Source organism: Podarcis melisellensis (assembly GCF_964234715.1).
Source record: "Podarcis melisellensis genome assembly, chromosome: 9".
Lineage (NCBI taxonomy): Eukaryota > Metazoa > Chordata > Lepidosauria > Squamata > Lacertidae > Podarcis > Podarcis melisellensis.
The window spans coordinates 74,714,447-74,740,189 of record NC_138541.1 but is presented as its reverse complement, the minus strand read 5'-3'; the positions used below and the strand labels follow the sequence as shown (position 1 = coordinate 74,740,189).

General features: G+C 41.3%; 1 protein-coding gene across 5 annotated transcripts in view; it reads left to right on the top strand.

The window, feature by feature from the left end:
* RGS12 (regulator of G protein signaling 12) overlaps nucleotides 1-25,743 on the top strand; it is an 82,786-nt gene that overhangs the window by 7,079 nt on the left and 49,964 nt on the right. For 4 of the 5 annotated variants that reach the window (XM_081925541.1, XM_081925539.1, XM_081925540.1 and 1 more), the window contains one exon: nucleotides 12,255-12,371. In XM_081925541.1, coding sequence (XP_081781667.1) covers nucleotides 12,255-12,371 — 117 coding nt within the window. Of the gene's footprint in view, nucleotides 1-12,254; nucleotides 12,372-19,724; nucleotides 19,903-25,743 lie in introns of those variants that run through there. The other variant, XM_081925544.1, reaches the window with a different exon arrangement.

The window sequence follows — 25,743 nt, the reverse complement described above, 5'->3', positions numbered from 1 at the left end:
GCCTATGATTCTATGAAAATTTAGCTTCAGTACAGCAAAAATTTGAATGATATGGTAATAAGTGTCCAAGAATGTAGGCATGTATTTTGCTCCAATCATAAGCCTACAGGAGGTCAATATTGCTAAAAACAATTATAATTCAGAACTGGTTTCACATCAAAGGCACTGCACCAGCATTCCTGAAAAGAGGTGCTAGAATATTACCCTCAGGTCTTCATGCCTATATCTTGCTGCAATTGCACAGAAGCCGTGGGCAGCAGTTAAGGCCAGAAAAAATAGATGTTCCGCTCTCCTGTTCCATCTTAGAGAACTGTAGTTTCATAGAGACAGCCTTCTCATGAACAGCCAGATCCCAAAAATCATGTCATCTGCCAAAACTGTTGAATCCAGAATGAACCAGAAGCTTTCTAATACAGAAGGATCCAGTATGTTCTAACTGCAGCTGCTGGAAAAAGATAAAGAACAAATATTTAAAAGGCAAGTGTTGCCAAGAACAGGTCCAGAGAAACAGGACTCCCACTATTAAAGCTCTAAAGGGCAATACTTATAGGAACAGTCCTAGGTATGGTTGCATCAAGTGTCTTACAAGTATTAGAAAACTTAAGGAATTAGCAAAATGCCCTAGCATAAACTGCCCTAGTAAGAAGAGCCAAATATGGAATGCCTGGCTCTCATTGCACAGGCAGTTCCACCAAAACTCCAGTGTCCCATACTCTGTGCTCTCTGCACCGGCAACTTTGGCACCCTGTGTTGCATACGACATATGTCTCAGATGAACTTACAGTTCACACAGCATATTGTCTGGGTACATATTGTTTCTCTGTGCCAATAATCTCAGTTCCTAACTCGAGTCCTAGCACCGAGCACATGCTGTATAGATTTGTTACTGCTCCAGATGTCCTTACTATGCAGCTCCAATTCTGGGCTAGAGTACCTTCACAAAGACAATTTGGGTATATTATATTATATTTATTTTTGTTGTTGTTGTTTCTATACTGCCCTTCATCCGAGGATCACATTCTTATTATTATTGGCCCTGTTATTTTATTACTTATTATATTTCATCCAAAGATCACAGGGCAGTTCAAAGCATAAAAATACAAAATGAGAATATGAAATACATAATAAAAGAAAAACATACCAATAACATCCCTCCCACAAACATATTTAAAAGGCCATAGAATGTTAATCAGCCGAAGCCTGGTAATCAATAAACATTTTTGCCAGGTACCTAAAGACATGTAATGAAAGTACCAGGCAAGCCTCCCTGGGGAGAGCGTTCCGCAAATGGAGAGCCACTGCAGAAAAGACCTGTTGTTGTGTTGCCACCCTCTGGACCTCTCATGGAGGAGACACATGAAGAATTATTATTTTATTAAATTTGTATACCACCCTTTACCATCCCTTTGAATCTACAGGAGATTGAGGAATCTGTGCACATGGCACACAATGTGGGAACTTTATCTCTTTTGTTGGCACTACTGCAGCTTGCCACCAACTGGAGGCACTCTGTACATTACCCAACAGGGAGTATACACCAGCTTTCAGTCGCTGACCACCTTTTTTGAGCACAGAGTACTCAAAAGGTTCTTTGCTCACTAAGGTTACTACCGGTTCCAGAGGTGTCCCTCACATTGTATTGCCTCTACATCCCATGGTGAAGCAATATTCATACCACTACAGAACAGTTGGTTGCACCCTCCTTCTTCTCTAGAGCATCTCCCTTATTTAGTTCACCTTCAGATGAACTCCATGAGTGAACTTTTACACAATCTTTGTACCTAGTCGTCTAACTTTGTCAGTGTCTGTCTCCATAAACATACTGTACTAAGGAATGCAGCACTGTTCTCTTGATTTAACACAGCTTGCATCCTGTTGACTGTCTGAGTGTGTACATCATCGGGCAGGAGGTTCCTTCTGCCTCATGCATTAGTAGGAGTGGAGGGACCAGTCCTATGAATTAGGACAGATTATTGTTATGTCTTACCTCTATAGACAATTTGACAGTGGCTGTTAAGGACCATGTACACCTGACACTCTGCATGAAAATCATTCACCTTATTACACATATGTTGGGAGTATGCCCTGCATATGTCCCTCAATAGATGTACCTGGCTAGCTGTCTAATGGTACCTGTCATGCACCCCAGCTTCCCTGGGTCCTAGACTATGAAGGGAAGGATGATTCAGCTAAAACAACGTGTCTCCTTTCTGTTCACCCACCCTTAGTCTCTCACTGCTTCCAGGTGAAAGATTTTATTTCCATCACTGCATTCAGACACTGATCCAAAGCTTTCACAGCCTCTCCTGATTCAGATGTTATGGAGAAGTAAAGTTGTGTATCATCAGTGTATTGGTGACATCTTCCTCCAAAACTCCAAATGATCATTACCAATGACTTCATATAGATATTAAATAGCACTGAGGAGGGAATAGTGGCTTGCGGAACACTCACCCAGAGCATATGAAGTACAGGGGAATCCCCACTTACACAGGGATTCTGTTCCTGCACACTGCATGTGTCACTGGGATGCGCACAAGTGTGAATTCCTCCATTCCGCCCCTCCCCCTTTCAGCACTGAAAACACATGTGTCAGCAGGAGCACACATGCTGATCACATGCGAGTGAGGAGACACCTGTAGTGCAATCCTTTGAAAAACAGAGGAGCAAGTAATATTTAGCAGATTATTCAGTATATTATTTTCATTGATACAGAATTCCCAAGGAGAGGATGTATTTATATTGGGTTACATACGCATCAGGTTACAGACTCCGCTAACCCAGAAATAGTACCTCGAGTTAAGAACTTTGCTTCAGGATGAGAACAGAAATCGTGCTCCTGCGGCGCGGCAGCAGCAGGAGGCCCTATTAGCTAAAGTGGTGCTTCAGGTTAAGAACAGTTTCAGGTTAAGTACGGACCTCCAGAACGAATTAAGTACTTAACCCGAGGTACCACTGTATATTCATAGAAAGCAGAGTCGGGAAGCTTTTGCAGCCAGAACCTGCAGGTTGTCTTCTTTGGGCTGCATGTTAGTGATGGGTAAGTTCAGAGACAAACATGGATAGGCGTAAAGCCAGAGCCGAAAGTGGGCAGGGCAGCAGATATGACTCTTACCATTGTACAGTAGACTACAAACTAGTCATGCAAAAGTCAGCAGTTTCTACATGTGTGTCCATGCGCGTGTGCGCGCGCACACACACACCTGTTTATTCTGCAAACAAGAGCCATTATTACAGTTCAAGAGCACATTCCAGCCAAGTTAAAACACTTGAGGAAGCACAGAACTGTTGAGACGTGTCACTCAGGGCAAGTTCTAGATAGGAGGAGACTTTTAGCCTCTGGGCCAGGCCTGCAGTTCCTCGCCCCAATATATAATACCGTTGCATGTTCATTTACAAATATTTTTCATGTTTTATTTCAAGATGGTTGTGCCTCATTGGGCCTCCCTTGTAGGACTACTGTATTTTATCTTATTTGGAAGTGAGGCATAGTTGAGTTTTGGAGGCTGAATATAATTTGGGGGGGAAGGATTGTTTTGGAGGAAAGGTTCATTTTATAAATGCTTGCCTTTTTAAAAATGATCAGCTTGCTCCAGCTGTTTTCTGCAATACCTGTTAACGACATCATTTTTTCTGTCAATGTTCCGCTTTTATCCTTCCATATTCTTTTCAGGTTACTTTTGAGGATTGGAGATCAAGATTCTTTAAGAAATGTTTAGAAATCAATGTTTATACACCTTATCTGCTGAATACTGTACTAAACTGGGCTGTTCATATCCTAATAAAGGAAATTCCAGGCGTATTAAAATATCAGTTTACTAGTTATCCATTGTTGTAAACAAAATCTGCCCCTTTTCCCTTATGGGGTATCCAAGAGCCCTTAGAGTGGGTTCCCTATCGGTAGGAGAAAATAACAGAGGCCAACCAGAGAATATTGAGAAGCAAAGCAGCTAGTAAGCCTGATCTTTATTAAAACTGTTGCAACAGGGTGCTCCCCCCCCCCACATGCAGGAGGACCCAGAACCAGGGTGTGCCAGCCCTTATGTAGACTTTTGAAATTGCCCACCCTCAAACTCAAGACCATCACCCCAATACATCATACATACATCACAGAAAGAGGTGGTCTCCACCAAATTCCTGTCTGGCAGAAAACCTGTCAATGGTCACTGATTGGATCACCAGGCAGCCTGGCCATTCTTTTGTAATGATAAATACTTAGTTCCTGAGCCAGGTCACAGACTCACCCTATTCACACCTTAAATGTGCCCTTAAGGCAGGATTTGTGAGCACAGAGACAATGGGGGGGGTCATTTCCTCCCCCCTTGCAGAGAAACATTTGGTCAGTTTGGGAGAGTCAAAATGGTTTCAAGGCTGTCTTCCTGTACTGTTTCAGATATATGGTTTATATATTTATGTACGTGTTTGCCTTGTACATTTAATTTATATACTGTATTTGAGACCTTAAATTCTTATAACACCATAACTAGAATTTCTTCTTCTCTCTGCTTATGCCCTAAGTCTCTTACTGCCTTTTCTCTTAAAACTACTTCTCCTTTCTCTTATAATCATACAGTCTTCAATATTTCTCAGGGCCAGATTAAACAAGATACCATTCATGCAATTATCAATTGAGTGAATGGTTTTTAAAGGTAAATAGGAGGCACAGGGGGGCTGAATCTAAACTGGGACCCTGGTGGGTGAGGCACGGGAATTTCACATATTCCCCTCCACCCCGCTGTAGCATATTAGGACCCACACACCTAATGTTGGCAGTGGAAAGCTTCCAATTTTATGCAAACGGGAGTTCTCACCCCACCTGACAAAAAACATGCAAAGCACCAGAGCCCAGACCTAGACTTGTGCCTGCTATTTAGTTTTTTGAAAATCACTCAATTGCTAATTGTGTGAATGGTGTCTCGTTTTTACTCTTAGTCTCTCCCCTAGATTTTTAACTGCAGTATTACTTGGGGAATGAATCAACTCCTAGGAGTCTTCCTGGGCTAGCAACAGCTGCATCAAAGAATGGACTTCTTTCCTTTCCTTTTGGTCCCTTTGGACAGTATGTACCCCAAGCTGACATATTTTAGATTAGCAGAAACCACACATAAAGCAATTTGCAACTTTAAAAAGTTACGTAAATTAAAAATCAAAGGTTTTAATGAGATACAGATTTCTATTTCTATTTATCTAGCATCAGAGCAGAGACAAAATTAAAAGTGATATAAGTGTATTCTCTCCCCCAACTTCAAACCTCTTTCCCACAACTGTAAAAAGACTAGGGTCTATACTCTTCACTGTCTTCCTTCTTTAGCTTATTTCCAGGAATTGAATCTTGTTGTGTCTAGACTAGAGCAGGGGTCAGCAACCTGCGGCCCATTGGCCACAAGCGACCCATGGGGGTTGTTTAAACAGTCCACGAGCTGCCTCCGAACTGAGCTGCCCGCTCAGCGAGTCCCCGCTTGCTGTGCTAAACCGGTGCAGCACGGAGCGGGCACTTGTTTCTGCGGCACTGGAAATCGTGTCTGCGCATCTGGCCCACGGAGCGATCTCCGCGGGAGTGAACTGGCCCAGGCGAGGTAAACCTTGCCAACCCCTGGTCTAGAGGCACCTTTGGACCTCCATTCAGAGCAAGGATCTGAGCCCCCCATGAACACAGCTCTGCTCTGAGAGATCAAACAGATTTATCCGCCCAAGTAGATTTCTTAAGTATGTCTAACAAAGGACTTAATGTCCTTTTAACTCCATCACCTTTAGTCACGTAAAACTTGATAATTTGCTGGGAGCATTTAAGGTCAAGTCAGTCTTTACATGTACAACCCCTCCTCTCATGTAAAGATATCACAGCAAATGTCAGGCTGGTATAGGTTAACCTCTGAGCCTAAACAGAATGTAAAACAAAACTATACCAACAATACATGATAGCCATCTTCAAATATCTGAAGGGCTGTCCCATGGAAGATGGAGAAAGCTTGTTTTCTCCTGCTCTGGATGGTAGGACTCAAACCAATGGCTGCATGTTACAAGGAAGGAAATTGTGACTAAACATTAGGAAGAACTTTCTGACGGTAAGATCTGTTTTACAATGGAATGGACGACTTCCTCAGAAAGTGATGGACTCTCCTTCCTTGGAGGTTTTTAAGCAGAGGTTGGATGAAGAATTTGACTAACCAGGGTAGAGCTCTACTATATAAGAAACATGTTGTTGTTGAAAAAGCAGCCTCTGCAATGTGTAGAACAACATAACCTATGTCTGGAAGTCATTGTTATGCGAAGCATTTCTCTTCCCTGTCAGGGGCAGTCAGTGATGCACAGTGGAGGTGGGGTAATGGACAGCATAATTAGTCAGGGCATGGGTAAGTTGTGCTAGACATTATGAAGGAGTGAGGAAGGATGAAGATAAGTTGCTATTTTCAGCCGTCACCACATGTTCCTTAGAACATGTAGTTCTGCCCTCAGAAATTAATGCATAGCAACCCAATATTAGAACAGTTTTTCTAGATGTTATTTAAAAATAGAACAAAATCCTACAATTAAAAAAGGTTACATTAAATTGCATGGCGCTAAACAGAATTCCAGCTGCTACTAATTTTGCTTTATAAAAAGCTTCTCTCTCTCTCTTTACTAAAAGGACAGTCTCTAAAGCAAAGTGAGCAGAGCTCTTGAAGATTGAAGACACTATAATTATGCAAAAGAAGACACTGATAGTATTATGCAGATTTGTTAGCATTGTCCTTGCATCACAAGTGAGTTTGGTTTATTTCAGCAAACATCAGCTGTTCATTAAAAAAACCCAACCCTTAAATGCATATATGCCATGTGAGCTTATATGCATATATGCCAACTTATTTCAGTGAATGGTTGCATCTTGCTTTTCCTTCCAACAGGAAGCCTATTGCACTTAATAACAAAAAATGCAATACTTTTTTTTAAAAAGGAAGCATTGTATGAAATATTCTAACAATAAAAATGGTGCACTAATCAGTACAATATTTAAGAGGGGGAATTAACCATTAAATAATAAACAGCAGACATTTGAAGAAAAAGTCTAAGCAGCAACCCTTTTGGAATTACCCTTCGGTAATGACATGCTGGCATCAACCACCTCCGCAGTTTTATAGCACTGCTTGGAGTGCATTCATACATATTCATACACACACACACACACACACATATATATATATATGGTTTTTATTCCATTCTGTCTTAATTCCCTTTCTCTGTCTGCATACTGCAGTGAAATCTCTTCGTGTTGACCCATCAGAGCTCTTTGCTCATCCTTCTCTCTGCTAACTCACCCTCTCTTTTCTGTCTACATCCCATAGCATGCACACTCTTCTTTTTGCCCAACAGCAACTCTGCACTCCTAACTGACGGCTCCTCTCCTTCCGTTTTCATACTTGTAGGTTCTCTTTAGGCCTATAGGCCTGTTTCCCTCACTGAATCAAAAGCAGCCCAAACAAGAAGTCTGTAGTCCCTGTTAACTGCAGTAACAAATTTAAGTAGTTTAAGGCACCAGTTGAACTACAGTTACAGGCAGCCACTGGAGAAAGTGTGAGGCAGTGGCTTTACATCTACCTAGCAGTACCCTGCACCAGTTTTCAACCTAAAGCAAACAGATGTAACTCCTGAACTGAGGAACAGGCTGCATGACTTATGTGTTGGAATAATGGCAGCAAAACTACAACCAAAGAAGTCAAGGGAGCAAGATGCAGGATACAAGACCGTTGGTGTTGAATAGAGAGTCTTCAGTTGCCCAACAGTGGATCTAAAGCAAATACAAGACCAGAAAACTGCAGCAATCCTGGAGGGCAAAGTGTTTATTCAGAGAACATACTGGCTGCTTTTGGAAATGCCACAGTTAAATGAAAGGGTACAGGAATAGCTTACAGCACAGCTGGGTGTAATTAAGAAGTTCTCCCGTTCTACATCACAGAGAAAGAGGATCCACTAATGCTAGGCAGTGTACTTCATTCTGAATCTCATCAGGTGAGTTTATGATGTTGCATTACAAGCACCCTCCAGCAAAGATAATGTTTTCAAACTATATCTAGATATTTTTGAGGGGCTTTGATAATTTCCCAACACTCAGTGTATCTGCTTGGTTCCATCTGTGACCCCAAAGATCCAAGGATCCAGGAAAATATATGCAATGCTACCAAATCTTAAGGCTACTTTTTAAAGGCTGGAGGCTGATAGAGTTGTTATCAAAGTGTGGAAACCCAAACCCTACCTAAGTCAATGTCATGGTAATCAGAGTGTAAAAAAATAACTGTATAGTCATAGCAAAACAAAGCTAAGGGGCACCATTTACGTTGCTTGCAATTCAGGATTCCCTCATCTTTACCCCTACCCCACAAAAGGCCAAATCAGCTAGAAATAAACTATTCATGATCCTGGATAAGTGCAGGTGACAGTAGACAAATAGCCTTCAGAAGTCTACATCTTCATTTACCCATGGAGATACTCCTCCAACAAACTCCTTTTTGGAATAAAGTCTGCAAGTGTTCTAGTAGAAAAACGAGTGTTATTAAGTGCACACATCATAGCAGATGACATGATAATCGCATCAGCTGCCAAAGAACATGCTGCCATTCTAAAGGAAGCGTTGGGCAGAGCTAATCAGAAAGGAGGAAAACTCAACAAGAACCAGTACAATGCCTGAATCACAATGTCAAATATATGGAGTTAAACCAAGTGAAAGCAAGACAGAAGGCATCTGCTTACAGAAGATTCTCAGTACTAATCAGTAACTAGCATAAACTAAATAAGTTTAGCCTAACAGCACAACTGCTGAAAAATAATGTCATCTGCCAATGGGGACCAAAATATGAAGGCTCAAGCAAAACCTTACCACAGCTCCAAGGGATAACACAGCTGATATTATGACCTGGCAGAGCAACATGAAGTACAGACACATCTAAGGATGGTCTAGGTACATGTCACTTCCAGAAGAGAGAACCCTTAAAGCCTGTGCATCGCTGCCATCTCTATTGCATCAGCTGAAAACAGTCGCAGGAGACTGATTCAAGTGGTTCATAATTTAACAGAACCACTTTCTCCATTGAGGTCCTGTGAGGTCGAGATCTCCTGCAATGATTTTGCAAAATTTTTTGCAGATAAAATCACTCAAATTTGGAAAGAGGTTGACTCTACCATGGTAGTGGAGCTGGGCTGGGAGAGTGCCCGTGCTCTGTCTGGTCAAGTTGTATGGGATCGATTTCAGCTTGTTACCTACCTCAGGCTGCTTGGAGGAGTGTAACCAACCACCTGTTGCTTGATCCTTGCCCATCCTGGCAAGTGGGCCAGGCTTGGCTTGGCAAAGGGCTCCATCGGGTAGTGAATGCTTCCCTCTGTGAGGGAGTCTTCCCAGAACCCCTTAAAGAAGCAGTTGTTTTAAAAACTATATTTGAAACAGCCATTGTGTCCAGTTATCTCCCAGTCTCAATTTTTCCATTCTTGGGCAAGGTGATGAAGCGGGTGGTTGCTGAACAACTCCAGCCATGTCTGGATGATGCCCAAACATGACTTCCCAAACTTGTCTTGTTGATAACTCCTGCCCACTTACCTGGTGAGGATTCTGCAGGGCACTTTGCAGACCTGCTGCATCCCTAGGAGTTGAGTTGAGGAGAACAGGGTAAGGAGTATCCTGGTTATCTAATATACTACTTTGCTTTCCATTTCTAGCCTTTCCCTCACTCATTACATTTTATATTCTGTCCTTCCCCCAAGGTGGCATATGTGGTTCTCTCCTCCCTATTTGATTCTCACAACAGCCCCATGAGGTAGGCTATGATGAATCAAAGTATGGCAACCATACATCTTGGGAGAAAGGAGGGGCTTGTGTGGGCTAAAGCCTCTTCTTTCCCTCATAACAGTTAGCAAACCAAAATGTATGAGGTGACGTCATCATTATGTTGTGAATTTGCCATTTCTATAAATGGTGGTCAGTAAGGTAGCATGGAAGCTACACTGTGGTGATGTCATGTTATGGGGTTTGCCTTCTTAAGCAGGAATGAGGAGAAGATGACACAAGGGCACTGCTTTCAACAGTGGCCTTTTATCAGCTATAATATGGTGTCCTGGCTAGTGTACTTTGCTCACTTATGAAAGTAAATTTGCAAATAGCAGACGCGTTAGTTCACTTCCCATTATCTCCCAGACAAACATGAAGAATGTATTTATGAGTATTCATAAAAGAAGTAGGAACCATGCTACTCAAAGGGGGCTTTCACCCTGGTATATGTGTATAAGATTGCAACAGAAGTTGAGTCCCTATTTATAGTAAGAAGTAAATGGAGAAAACCACCCTTGAGAATGGCTAGTAGATTCTCCCACAAAAGCAAAAGTCTACTGTTTCGTGTGCAGACTTTTCTGTAACCAAACTGCCTCAAATACAGCTTTAGCTTCTACTGGATTTGATTATTGGCATCCCATGGAAAATTGAAAAATCATATGAACTCTATGCTAACATGCTTAACTAGAAAGCATAGTCAAATGCTCACATTAGCTGGTAATTTTTATTTTTTTGTGAACTTGCATGCAAACAAGAAACAGATTCACAATTGCATTGCTGGAAGTGTATCCAAAGGATGTTGGCCTTAGTCTAGTCAATTAACTATTTCACTTCCATCTGTGCAAACTTACCCTGTGGAAAAAGAAAGTTTCAGCCACCAATATATGTATCAAATAATATTACAGGAGAAAATTTGGACAGGTTTTCCAAATGTGGAAACAATTTTCAGATTGTTCGTGTGTTTAACAATTACAAACTGTACTGATGAAAGATTATTTTCTAGACTAAGAAGGATATAGCATGATCTATGGTCAACAATGTCCCAAGATCATAGCTGTCAACCTTCCCTTTTTTGTGGGAAATTCCCTTATTCCAGCGCCATTTCCCGCTGCTTCCCGCTGCTATCCTGGATTGTTAGATATCCCGTAGACTGTCCCCGGGACAGGTGAGGCTGCTGTTCCCTTATTTTCAAATCTGAAAGTTGACAGCTATGCCCAAGATTGGTTGTGTGATCTAAGCATTCTCTGCAACTGCGACTCACTGATTTTAATGATATAATTGATAAGTTGGCATCTAAAAAAGCTTGAAAGAAACTGTTGCATATAGTGTAATGTTACAGCTATGATTCCCCTATGAATGTTCTGTGTGAATGTCTTCATTAATTCCATACTTTTGTAAACTTACTAAAGTTTATAAATTTAGAAACAATATTTTCATGAATGCTCAAATTTCAGTAATGTTCTGCTTCCATTGAGTAGATAAAGAAGAGAATGGGGTTTTGTTTCTCAGGAGCAGATGCTATTAAATTCAGGCCTCCCAGTGTCTCCTGGCCCAGCGCCTCCAGTTGCTTTAATCCAGGCCTGTCCAGAGGAGTGTAAGAAAACAAAGATACAAAAGGGTGATTCAGAAGACAGTTGAAGATGGTGTCTGGTGTCTAACATTGTGGTTTATTAAAGGGAATAAGGATTGATTTATAGTTGATATTCACTGATCAGGGAAAGTATCTCCTGGGCTATGACATGAGGTCAAGGTTGCTTCCGCCTAATACTGTTCTCTGCAGTGCAACTATGTCACCTATGTAAACAGAACTGCACTAGAAGGCTAGGGATGAAGGAAGATGGGTGGTAGAGCATCTTTATTTTAACCTGCAGTATTAATGCTGCCTGCCACTTAATCTTCAATTTGTGCACTTTTCCATGTATATCAGATTATTCACTGGTCTCTTTTTTATTCTGTTTCACTTGCTAGCTAAAGTAAAATTTGTTCAAGATCTATTTCATTGATTAGAATTTAAAAAGCAGGCATGTTACCACAAGCATCTGTGTAGCAGATCTAGGCGGTAAAATAAATAATAGTATATCATTGTTTAGTTGCTAATCTGCACATAGTCCCACAAATGACTATTGTTAAGCCCGCTTTTTTAAACCACCGTATTTTTCGCTCTATAAGACGCACCAGACCATAAGACGCACCTAGTTTTTGGAGGAGGAAAACAAGAAAAAAAATATTCTGAATCTCAGAAGCCAGAACAGCAAGAGGGATCGCTGCGCAGCCTGAATTCACTCCGTAAGACGCACACACATTTCCCTTACTTTTTAGGAGGGAAAAAGTGAGTCTTATAGAGCAAAAAATACGGTAAATACTAAGTGCCATCAACGGGGATAATAAAGTCAAATAATTTTTGCTGTATCAGGAATGAATAAAGCAATATAATTAAATATATATTTCTTGGCTTATTTAGTGTACAAAGTTTGGACCTACTTCTGGTTTAGGACAGCTTCCCCAGCGCTCTTCTGCTCGAAGATCATTTGGACGGACAAAGAGATTCAGCATTACTCGCTCACTTGATGATCTTGAGGTAATTTTATTACACTAAGCTTCCACTGTTTCCTGTGAAGAGAGAGTGAACAGGCATTGATAAGCTGCTTAAACAGTACTCTAAGGAAAGTAGATATGTTCTCAAACGAGAGTAAATTAACGTGTTGCTTTTCTCTGTTCTGGTTGACAAATCACTTTAAACCACTGTTAAGCTTGACTGTGATTTAAAAATGAATGTGCCATGTCCTGGGGGGTCACGCCACCCCCCTGCTCCCACTGCTAATGCTGCCAGGAGTTGAGCCCTGCTTTGGCTTAGCGTTGCGTTTGGACCCAGACGCGGGAATTAAATCTCTCCAAACAAGCCATGAGCTATAACCAGATTTTGTTCTTGCCTTACTGGTTATGGCTTGTTTGGGGAAGGCAAACCATGGAGCCCAGGTTCAGACGTAATCCTCAGGCTGAGCTCTCAGAAGCAAGAATGGGGGAGGAGTGAAGGGGCTGCAGTTTTCTTCCTCTGCATCAGTACACTGCACATTCACCTTTAAATTTGTAAATTTGCCATGGGAGCATATTCACCCAGTGCTTTTCAAACTACACTGGCTCCCGGTAGAGTACAGGGTCAGATTTAAGGTGCTGCTTTTGACCTTCACGGCCTAGGACCCTTGTACCTACGGGACCGCCTCTCCCGGTATGCCCCACGGAGAGCCTCAAGGTCCATAAATAGCAACACCCTAGAGGTCCCAGGCCCTAAGGAAGTCAGATTAGCCTCAACCAGAGCCAGGGCCTTCTCAGTGATGGCTCCGGCCTGGTGGAACGCTCTGTCTCGTGAGACCAGGACCCTGCAGGATCTGATTTCTTTCCGCAGGGCCTGTAAGACAGAGTTATTCCACCTGGCTTTTCCTTCTCCTCCTGCGATGAGGCATTTTAATGAGGCATTTTAATGTTTCAATATTTTAATGTTGTATTTCAATTTTGTTTTAAGTTGTAATCATTCACCTTGTTTTTATTATTGCTTGTTAGCCACCCTGAGCCCGGCCTTGGCTGGGGAGGGTGGGGTATAAATAAAAAATATTATTATTATTATTAACCCATAGTTAAGCTTCATTATGGTTTCAAGTGGAATGCAAATGAGGCCATTTAATGCATGCATGCTAAATATTCTTATAATATAGGTGGTGGTGCTGAACATGTGGAATTTGTGTTATAAATTTGCCTAGGTTCTCGGTTTGATGCCTTGTAACTAAATCCCTGCTTTCATAACAATGCCTAGCCTTCATCATTGTGTGTGTGTATGTGTAAGCGGGGAGAGTCTCTACTAGTCTTCAAAAAGCGAACACTAACCAGAATGTGGCTCAAAAAACATGATTTTCAAAATGTAGCAAGCTTCTAAAAGAATGAACAATTCATTACTGGGGTGGCAATATCCTATATATATTTTTATATAGTATATTCAGAAGTAGTCATTTTTACCTACACAAATGACTTTTTTGTGGTTGGAGTTTGACTAATGCTATGACATAATAGACGTATCCTCAGTACTTCATAGGCTTGTGAGTTAAAATAAATGGGTGTGGTACTGAAATGTATGAGAATCCTGTTGCACAAGGAAAAAGAATTCTGTAACCTTCTTTTGCTTAGTCAAAGGAGCAAGGAACAGACAAGTCGGATGAAGCAAATAGCATAATAGGCTTGCATGTGATTGCAATCTTGAAGGAACATGCAGCTACATGCCGAGAAACAGAGAAAATGGGAACAAGCTGTATAAAGTTGCTGTTTGATTTTAGAGCTAGTTTAAAGTTTTCCTATACAGTTCACACTGAACCTATGAACCACTAGTATGCAGTCTCTGTGGAGGGTTCATTGTTATGCAAAGACAGTCACAGCAACAATTTAAAGCCTTGAGTGCAAGCTGTTTTTTTCTTTTTCTTTTGATGAGTAGATACACAAACTGGTGCTTAGTCTGGGTGGGTCTCCACTGTGAAGGAAGGAAGAAGAGGCACCTTAGGTTCATTTCTTTTACTGGACAGGAGAAGTAAACATGTGTGTTCGTAGGAAACTTTCCTTAAAATGAGAGAGAAGTCCCTTAGGGACAACTTGTACATGGAGGAACTTTGCAACATTAGTCACGTAAGTATGTTTCATTTATCAAATAGTGTATATGGAACTAAAGAAAGTGACTTAAAGGACAGCCTTCAGTTGCAAGGTCTTCCATATAGTTCCTGTAAAAGTCTACATTCTCTCCAGTTGATTTCCCCACTCTATTAATGTTAACTGATAATTTTTATATTTAATTCTTTTATTGTGTAAGTCAGCAGTAAAGTGGTTTTCCAGTAGGTACTTATGCAGCACTGTCATTTTTCTAAGAATAATTAAATGTGTTAAACAATGGCAGCTCCTCATGTATAAAAATAGTTTGCCTGCATGGTTTGATGGTTCTTTGTATGTTTATTTGGTAGACCTACCCGTTAGGGGTTTTCATGACTCAGATAAAGTTTGAGACGGGGATGTTTCAGTTTTTAAAAATGTATAATGTTTCTTAAATGAAACACAGAGAAGTATTCTAAAGGCTCTGTGTCATTAAAAAAGGAAGGGGAACAATATGCCCTGGCTAGATTGTTAATGGAATACATTCCAGTAACACACACACACACACACAAAACTCACTGGTAGGCATATCTATCTTCAACAGGTTGTTAAAAGAGATCTTACGTATTTTTGTGGCTATTTCTTGGCTATCCTTATTCTTACTGGTAAAGAAAATAAAACAAGCACATTTTTAATACGCAAAAAAAAAATTGTCTTCTAAAAAATCCTTTGTGGCTACAAACTTATGAGTAGAATTGGACTTGCTTCAGTGCTAGCATGCATTGAATGGCATATTTTTTATTGGTATTGTAAGTTTCAACCATATCCTGAAAAACATGTTCAGTTTTCTTAAGAGTGACATTTGAATGCTTTGATACAGTTTTTTCTTTGAAGTAGATTCTCTAGGGAGAATATTTTTTCCTATACGATCTCATAGTTTTAACAGGATTATTATTAAGACTGAAACTTAATTGAAACTTTAATAGCTTAATCATTGAAGGGTTAGTCAATCTATTAGTTAAATTTGAATATTTATACAGCATTCTTCCCATTCCCATATATATAATACTAACGTATTTGGTGTGTTTCATATTTTCACTAATCTCTGTTGTTTCCTGCTGGGAGCTGCTGCTAACACAAGATATACGGCCTTCATAAATGGAGGTTCCATCCCTATCTGTCCTAGTTAAGAAATTCCTTGATTAAACAGATCTGGCTATTCATACTTAAGAAATGCCTTGCTGGAAGAGAACCTGAGTTCCTATAATTTAGTGTCCTGAACAGCAGACAGCCCAGTATTACTTCTGAGAAACCCACGAGTTTTGAACTCCCACCCTATCCCCTAGCACCTGCTATCCTCTGCCTGTGTGTTTTTCTTCATGGGCTGAATTTGTGGGTGGAGTGGAGAGACAATGGCCTTGAAGGAGCAGAGCAGCAGCTGCCCTCTCCCTCTTTACCCTTCCCAGTAAAAAGCTGGTGAGAAGTGCAGAAGGCTGTGCCATTTGCACCAACACCCACCTCCCCTTCTCAGCATTTGTTTGCTCAGTGACAGACCACATCTTTGGCATACCGGAGGTCCCTGCTTTGATCCTTTGCATCTCTAGTGAAAAGGATTGTCTGGCCAGTAATGAAAAAGACCTCTCTCTCTTCCTGAGATCCTTAGAGAGCCAGCCGCTGCCAGTCAGAGTAAAGTGGAGAAATAGTTTGGCCTGGTATAGTCAGCTCTGTCTTTAGCATATGTGTTGCCGGGGGTGCAGAGATCCCCCCAGCACCGCCAAATTTAGTTTAGCCCCCAAATTAACTTTTATTATGCTTATGTCAGACACCACGCTTAAGCCTTATCTCTTGCTTAGGAAAGAAGGAAGGAAAAAGAAACAAACTTTTATTTGCTCATTTCTTTACAATACACTTATACTTAAGTATACAACACCACCACACTTAAACTTACAAGTATTGTTTAGGCACCTCCTTAGGAGAAACATCAGTCATGCCAAAGGTGCCACTGACCCCGCTGTCGCATAGCAGCTTAATACAATATGTAACGTAATATTTTGATGTAAGAGTTACTTTCACGTGCACGGTGCCATTGTGAATGATAAGCACACCGCTGGCGCGGCGCATCTTTGGTAAATGAGCGCATGATGTCGAAAGTCCTTTAGTGAAACAGTAGGTGTACATTTCGATAATACCTAGGTATATATGTATTTTGTTTTTCTAGCTTGATCAAAATTATGAATTATTTCATGACAGGTAGATAGTTAAGAGCTTAAGCGGCTTCAGCAGCGGGCACCAGGTGCCCCCCAAAATTTGGCCCCCGGGTGCCCCACACCGCTTGCACCCCCGGGTAAAGACGGCCCTAGGTATAGTGCAGTTTGCTACATGAGTGAGCCTCTTCCCTTCCCAGCACAGCAGCCGCTGGGATCATCCAGGGTGACTTGCATGCTGAACATCTGACTCAGATGTTCAGCATGAGAACCACCCTGGACACCAAGTAATGAGCCTTATCAGTGTCAGTTGGTCTGAAGGGGATAGGGTTGTGTCAGTGAATCATGTGCGGAACACAAACTATGCAGAGGAACTTTGCACGCAGAGAAGGGAAAGGAGGGGGAGAAAGTTGCAGCTCAGCACAGCTCAGGCTGATTGAGGCTAAACATTGGGAAGAACTTTCTGAGCTGTTCAACAGGAGTATGGTTTCCCTCGGGAGGTGGTGGGCTCTCTTCCATTGGAGGTTTTTAAATCAGAGGTTGGATGGCCATCTGTCACGGATGCTTTAGCTGAGATTCCTGCATTGCAGGGGGTTGGACTAGATGATCCTTGGGGTCTCTTCAAACTGTACAATTTTATGATTGTAGAACCCAAATTGGGTTCAGAGCTTTGACAACTGAAAAGAGGATATTGGTCCACAATATTGATCAAGGCAAAATATTTTAATCTTGAGGCCACTTATTACTTCATTTATTGGTTTAGTTATTTAATGCTGCTGGAACAAATAATATGCAGTGCAGAAAACAAACTTATTTGCTTCCCTGGGGAGGGGGGTCTTTTGAGACAGAAACCCATTGATAGAACTGTCTTTGATTCTTTGTGAAAAACATTGAAAATTATATTTGCTTGTAACATAATGGGGGGTTGTTTTTGTTTTTACATCTGCCAATAATTGCCCCAAACCAGTATCTATCTACCTCTTTCCTGGATTTGTTGAGTCTCCATTTCAGGGGGGGACCCCTGGCCTTAGAGGGTACCAGGAGTATGCTTAAAGGTAAAGGGACCCCTGACCATTAGGTCCATCATGACCGACTCTGGTGTTGTGGCGCTCATCTCGCTTTACTGGCCAAGGGAGCCAGCGTACAGCTTCCAGGTCATGTGGCTGCTTCTGGCGAACCAGAGCAGCGCATGGAAATGCCGTTTACCTTCCCACTGGAGCGGGACCTATTCATCTACTTGCACTTTGACGTGCTTTCGAACTGCTAGGTTGGCAGGAGCAGGGACTGAGCAACGGGAGCTCACCCCGTCGAGGGGATTCGAACCGCCAACCTTCTGATCGGCAAGCCCTAGGCTCTGTGGTTTAACCCACAGCGCCATGCTTACTTAGACGTATATCCCATTGCATTAATGAAGCAAGGCAGTTCCTGTTTAGGTAATCCAGCATCTGGTCTGTCCCTGCCCATTGCCACATTACCCTCAAGGAGTAATCCTAAAAACTAAAATTAAAATTAAAATTCAGAGTGCTCAGGTTGTCTGTGGGAAGATAGTGCTCACAAGGGTCACATTGTGGGGCCCCAAAGCTACTCTGATGCCTTGAGTAAGCTTTGCCTGGTTCAACCTATGTGCCTGGCTTGTGTATGGATCTTCAAGATGTTCCTTTGAAGGAAAAAAAGTTAAAGTCACTCTCACCTATATCCTCTGCACATAGAGGATTTACTACTTGCTTGTTCCTCCTCTTTCTTTGAACATGACTGAAGAAAGCTTTTAAAATTTTATTTTTAACCTCTCTTGCAAGCCTGAGTTCATTCTGAGCTTTGGCCCGCCTGACCTTCTCCTTGCAACTATTGGCTACTCATATATACTCTTCCTTTGTGATTACCCCATTCTCCAAACACATTCTTGCCAACCACTGTGAGGTGCAACCCATGTCTGGCCAGAAGTCCTTCCTCAAGGAAGTGGAAACTATGGTCTAAGGAGCCAAATCCTTCCTGACAACACCACCTGCGCAGTCAGTGGTTTACTTCCAGTATTTTCCTCTCTCTTCCTGGACCAAGACCTTCAACAGAAAGGAGAGATTTAAAAACACCTGTGTCTCAAGGCCCTTCAGCCTCCTGGCCAGAGTCTCATATGTCAAAGGCTGTGTTTGGCAGTATTGTTTGTACCCACATGAATCAAAAAGAGAAGGGGTTGGTGGCAGTTTCTCTGTCACATTGTGAATCTTAGCAGCTGGAAGACAGCACACCTCCCGGGACATCCTGTTACTTCCACACACTGCTACCTCTAAAGATAACTAAAGAAAAAACAGTATTATATAAGGGGAGTGGGGATGCTTAAGACATGCCTATCCCACCTTTGAGCAATGGAGTCTTTGATGGACAGGCAATATTGGTAGACAGGCAGGGGTTGTGCAGACCTTCATGACAAATACATACTCTGCTGTGTCACATTTATTATACTTTATCTCAAACATTAAATCTAGTTCTGTCCCCAGTTTGTTGTTTTACATAGAAGAGCAGTCTTCAACTTTTGCTATTAGTTTTGGTAAAGGGTCCCGGATAATAAGACTATTGCATAGTTGTATAATTTTGCACCACCTGTTTTTAAGGAGCATTTAATACAACATACGCATACACACTGATTTTCGATAATCCTGATATATTACCTTTTTCCAGTAGTGGAAGGGACAAAGACTTCAAAGCTGCTCCCCAAACCAATTATTCAGCAACCCAGCAGGTATCTGAGATTCAGCAAACCTTTCTATCTTTGCAGCTATGAGGATTGGAAACCTCCTTTAAAAAATATAAATCTGAGATGCTCTGGAAGCTGAATTCTATTCCTACTGCCACACCTTGCCCATTTTTGCACTCTTTCAGCCATGGCAGATGCACAGACCTAACTATAGTGTTCTGCAAACGCACCATTTCAGACTGAATAAACTATGTTATGTTATTTGCTACAGACAGGATTTGTTAAATACCACAGCCCCAATTCTCCAAACTATCCTTTTTCTGTGAGATAGCCGAGATACAGTCTGATCCATGATGAACTGGAGTGTTCTGCGGTGGCTGGTTGCTATTGGTAACATAAAGGGAGTAAAATAGAACATGGGAAATGCCTTTAAACTTTGTGGGCATTTTGCACAGGCAGTGCAGAGTATTGGATGGTGCACTTAAGCTCTTGAGAACCTGTTTTATTTAAGAAATGCTCCACCATCTAAAGTAAAGATGAATTTAGGAAAGGTGCTTCTGGCAAAAATAACTGCTTTTTCTTACGATGAACAGGTAAGCAATATGATTGCTTGTCACAAGGGACTGTCTTGCATTGGAGATTAGAGACCTGAATTATAGATTATTATTATTCTATATTAAGACTTTTGAAACTTATAGCTGAAATTGTATTTTGTGAAAAAATATTTTTTTTAAAACAAATGTTGATTATGGGAGTTATGTGAAAGAAACTACATAGCAGCAGTTTTACAAGTTTTTTGTTTTACTCATCAAATTTTAGTGTGTAAATATTAACTTTTATCAGAGATGTTGCAAGATGAAAAACAAATTTGACAATCATCTATAAATGGTACAGATTGCTTATGTCTTCTTGTCTGTTTGCAATAAACCACACAAATGCATTTTTATTTTGGAGGAAAAACCTTTTATTTTTTAAAATTTGAGTTGCATTTTTTTGACACCAGTGTCTTGTCAATTTCTCTAACATGGCAAGAAAAAGACTATCATCTTTGTCTTCTTCTTGCTTTATTGTTTTTATGCAAGTAGACAATTAATATGGAGCTCCACTGAGCTTAGTGTGTCTTAATTCTGGGTAGACAATTTTAGAAGTGGAAAGAAAATAATTTTAAAAATCATTCTGAAGTAAAGGAATGCTATCAAATTGTGATGAATCAGCTTCCTGCACAACAGAAATTATGATTTCTTACAGTTACTTTGTTACTTTTTGGTGTTTAAAAAATAACCTGCTTCAATTTCCTCTGTAAGAAATGTCTGGCATATATCTTTTCTTTAAAAAAAATATCAAAGTAAAATGAATGAGTGATAACTGGGGCAGGAACCGGAATGAAAATATGCAGAAAGTAAAATACATATTTTTAAGGCATTCATTTCGTAATAGTAATACTTATATTTTTATGTTTAGGTAGTGTTTTTAAAATAATATTTATTTTCATACTTACGTCCAGAGAGGTTATGTGTCATTTGAATTTTCAAATTTAAATGAAAATATTGAATATGCATAATCTCTGTCTTTGCAAAAATATAATTTGCAAAATAGAAACATTGACCAGAAACCAGGAAGACACAAGAGAGGGTGCTTCATGTCATGATCAAGAGCCCCATGATCTGCCAGGAGAGCTTTCAGAGGGTGAGGGGCTGTTGCCAGATGGGGAGAGTTGAAAAGTACCAGTACAGAACATCACATGAAACACTCTAGAGCTCAGCAGCAGAACAGGCGTATCTGCTGTGTGATAACAGCAATCATTTATATACCATTCAGGTTGTTTCTCATATGTGTTGTTGTTGTTGTTGTGTATGCATGAAACTTTACAATCTAAAAAATAGAAAACACAGAGAACAACAGGGGAAGGGATATCAGGGTAAATGGGAAGAATATGCAATTACTTCAGCTGCACCTACTGAGGTTTAGTTACAGTAAGGTTAGGGTCTGAGGGTTGTTCCACAGGCTTCATGAAAAATGTGAGTTTTGAGGAGGGACTTGAAATAAAGAAAGAAGCTGGTCTCTGAAACTTTCTGCGAAGCAATTTCAGGCAGAAGGGGCAGCAGTGGAGAAAGCAGCTGTCGTTGCAGGGAGTAGGAAACCTTCTGATGGTTGGTGAGGGTGTTTAAAAAGTGAAAGACACAGGTTGGTGTGTGCTAGGATATAAGAGGAAGGAGATGGGGGCAGGTGAGAGACTAGGGGGGGTGGTTATGGCTTGTGCAAGGCCTGGAATGGCTGGAAGCCAGTACAGTCATACCTTGGTTTAAAGATGCTTCAGGTTAAATCTTTTCAGGTTGCATCCCGTGGCAACCCAGAAGTACCAGAAAGGATTACTTCCAGGTTTCGTCGCATGCGCAGACGCTCAAAATGACGTCACACAAATGCGCAGAAGTGGCGAATCGCAACACGCAGACACGGGTTGCGTTCTGCTCAGGTTGCGAACAGGGCTCCGGAACAGATCACGTTCGCAACCAGAGGTACCACTGTATAGGGATTAAAGAAGAAGTTTAGGGGGGGACGCAGTTGGCGCTGTGGGATAAACCACTGAGCCTAGGGCTTGCCGATCAGAAGGTTGGCGGTTCGAATCCCGGCGACGGGGTGAGCTCCCGTTGCTCGGTCCCTGCTCCTGCCAACCTAGCAGTTCAAAAGCACGTCAAAGTGCAAGTAGATAAATAGGTACCGCTCTGGCGGGAAGGTAAACAGCATTTCCGTGCACTTAGTCATGCTGGCCACATGACCCGGAAGCTGTATCCTCGGCCAATAAAGCAAGATGAGCGCCGCAACCCAGAGTCGGTCAAGACTGGACCTAATGGTCAGGGGTCCATTTACCTTTATGGGGGGGCTACCCTTGGGGGTGGCCTGGAAGCTGCAGCTTTCCTCAACCCCAACCAACAGTGGTTAGATGGCTGGCGGAGTGGGGGACTGTCTATCACCAGCATATAACTCTTTGTTTGAAGGATTTGCAGTAGCTTCCAATGTGCTACCCGGCCATGTTCAAGTTTTTGTAGTATTAAGGCTTTACACAAATGAGGACTAGGTTACGTACTTCAGAGAGTGCCTTATTGCTTGTATACCCAGTCAGTTGTTGCATTCTGCAGAAGAGTTTCTCCTTCAAGTACCATCCCCACACTAACTTGGGCAAGGCGTTTAGTGTGGCTGCCTCTGTTCCGTAGAACACCATTCTTGTTGAGGTATTGCACAGGCACCCACTATTTTTACTTTCTAGAAACAACGGGAGACATTTTTATTTCTACAGGCTTCTCCAGCTTCATGAGAAGGTCCTCTGCTCATTTTGTATTATTTTTAAACCTGTCTTGTTATTTTTTGTACCATTTTTTAAACTATTTTAGCGGTTTTTTTATGTTCATAAATTGCCTTGACTCAAATGTCGAAAGCATAAATTAAGAAAATGCATACAAATAAAAAAGGTGAAAATACTGGTTTTGGACATTCTAAGCTTGAGAGAACCATAAAGCATACAAGGGGAAATATCAGAGAAGCACTTGGAGATGCAAGACTGGTTCAGAAGTAGAACAGGATTTCATCAGCATATAAACTACTGTTTTATTTGTTGGTTTTATTTCTATCCTGTCCTTCCTCCCAAAGGAGCCCAGAGTAGCAATCAACAAAGTGGTAAAACAATACAGTAGAGGTAAAAACATGTCTAAAGAATGTAGAAACAATGAAAAACATTTAAAACAGTAACCTGTCCTCAGAGATAATAATTCCAAGGTTGTCAGTATCTTTGGTAGTATTGAAAGCCATAGGATGTGAAGATGTTTTCCAGGGACACTAAATATAGAGAGAATAGTGAAGGGCCAAGTAAAGTAGCCCAAGGAATGTATTAACTTGAGAGTAACCTTCCAGGAAACACAAGTCAACAGATGTGATTTTTTTACCTTTTGTACAGTACATTCCCCCCCCCCCCACACACACCCTCATTGCAGCCAGCAAGTGGTTGTAGTTCAAGGGTCAAAGTTAAACAACGAGAAAAAGAGTTGACAAAGGTTTGTCAGAGCAAATAGATTCAATTATAGCATTGAAGAAGATGGCAAAATCTTAAGGAGCGGAGAGGCGAAGGAGCAGGCATTGGCCAGGTATCTTCAGGATGTCTTTAAAAATTATCCCCAATAAGAAGAGGTTTCTATCACTCAGAGTGCAACATAGTTTGAACATCATTTATTTTTCTTCTTGTCTATAATACTGATTTTTGGCTACAATTCCATATGCATTTATCTGGAAGTAAAGCTCTGCTGAACTCTTCGGGACTTGCTTCTAAGTTGACAGGTGTAGGATTGTACTGTTCATTAATCAAGGTAAAAGAGTAAAATGTGGTAGATTCATGAGACAAGAAAATAAGGTTGGTTTTTTGTCCAGTTGGATCTTAATTTGACATATGGTGTACTTCAGGGAAGGGATGCGGGTGGTGCTGTGGGTTAAACCACAGAGCCTAGGGCTTGCCGATCAGAAGATTGGCGGTTCGAATCCCAGCAACGGGGTGAGCTCCCGTTGCTCGGTGCCTCCTCCTGCCAACCTAGCAGTTCGAAAGCACATCAAAGTGCAAGTAGATAAATAGGTACCGCTCTGGCGGGAAGGTAAACGGCGTTTCCGTGCGCTGCTCTGGTTCGCCAGAAGTGGCTTAATTATGCTGGCCACATGACCCGGAAGCTGTACGCCGGCTCCCTCGGCCAATAAAGCGAGATGAGCTCCACAACCCCAGAGTTGTCTGCGACTGGACCTAATGGTCAGGGGTCCCTTTACCTTTATACTTCAGGGAAGGAAGTAGCTTTTATAATTAATATGGTAGGTTACACTGTGCTAGATACACTAGAGGGCTCACTATTTGTTTATAAAATAGGAGTTTCGAAACCATATCATTATGTTGTATACATGCTTCTAATTTTGGTAATAGCTATTTTCTCCATCAGCTTGTAATAAAAACTGATGACTCGTTGGGGAAGCAGATTTAATACTTGGAAGTGGTTTAGTACAAGGCCCATTTCAATCTGGCTTCAAGCCTGGGTTAACTCATTTGGTCACCTAGATCAAGAGGCACAGGGGATCTGGACCCTGTTAATTCTCCCCAGTCTCTCAGCAGCTTTTAATACCATCAGCCATGTTATCTTCCTTGGTTAAGATCTGAGGGTACATTGTTACGGGGAGGGACTTCACTTCAACCCCATGGCATATGTGTGGTGGGATCCTGCAGGGCTCCATCCTGTCCTCCCTACTTTGTAACATCTATATGGAGGTGTTGGGTGTGGTCATTAGGGGTTGGGGGCACAGTGTCATGAGTATGCTGTTGACACCCAGCTCTGTGTCTTCCATCTGGATCAGGTGATTCTATGCAGGTTAAATATTAAATATTGGTTCCCCACCAACACACACTTTTCTGCAAAGTTGACTGACAAAACAATGGCTTCTCGTGTTGCTGCACAGACCTATGCAAAGCAGGCCCAAAGTTTAGAATTAAATTTTGCTAGATACAATGATACTGGGAATATTGTCACCTAAACAAGTTTCTTCTGCTTAATAAAGAAATGGCTGTAATATTTGGACAGTAATACTGAATCAGTTCCTATCATTGAAATGATTTGCGAGGCCCCTAAGGCATTTCTGAGGGGTACCCTTTTAAATTGCTTATCAGCAAAAAAAGAGACAATAGAAAAGAGAATATCCTTTAGGGAATAATCTTATGATACATCTTAAGGAGGCAAATAGATCTATACAATTTTGTATATTAAGGGTCATTTCCCGGCTTGGGAATCATGATCAAAATTGCTTCCCTTCAGTAGTCTGGGATTGGAGTATCAAAGTGGCAGGTGGATTGTGTCCACTTTAGATATCAATTCTAAATATCCTAATCTTTTTCTAAACTGTTTTATAAATGTTTCATATGCAGTCAAATGCCAGGTTTGTGAGTGGAAGCAACTATGACTGTGATCCTCAAGCAGGTAGACACTTAACACACATAAATAATCTGTGATTGTGTGAAATAGGGATCTTGTTTAGGGTTGAATCACTCAACTGTTGCAAATGATTTATTTGATTACATTCCTGTAAATAGGCAAATACTGAGAATAAGAGGGAAGAAAGACTTAAGTAGCTGTCACACATCTCCCTAGATTATTTTTTAAAAAATTGTTATTGTGCCAGTCAATATTCCTGTGGAGTTACTGGAACTGAGAAAGTATGTTGAAAAGATTAATAAATTGGCAGGGATGGGGGAAGATCTAGGCTATCATAATGTTTTGCATTTTTTTTTTAAACGGTTTATTGTCTAAACTAACAGTTCATTACTTGGCCCTAAACTGTGGCAGTTGCTGGTTGGTTTACAGTTCAACCATCTGCATGCTGGAAGCAACGAGAACAGGATGTGACAGGCATTTGTCTAC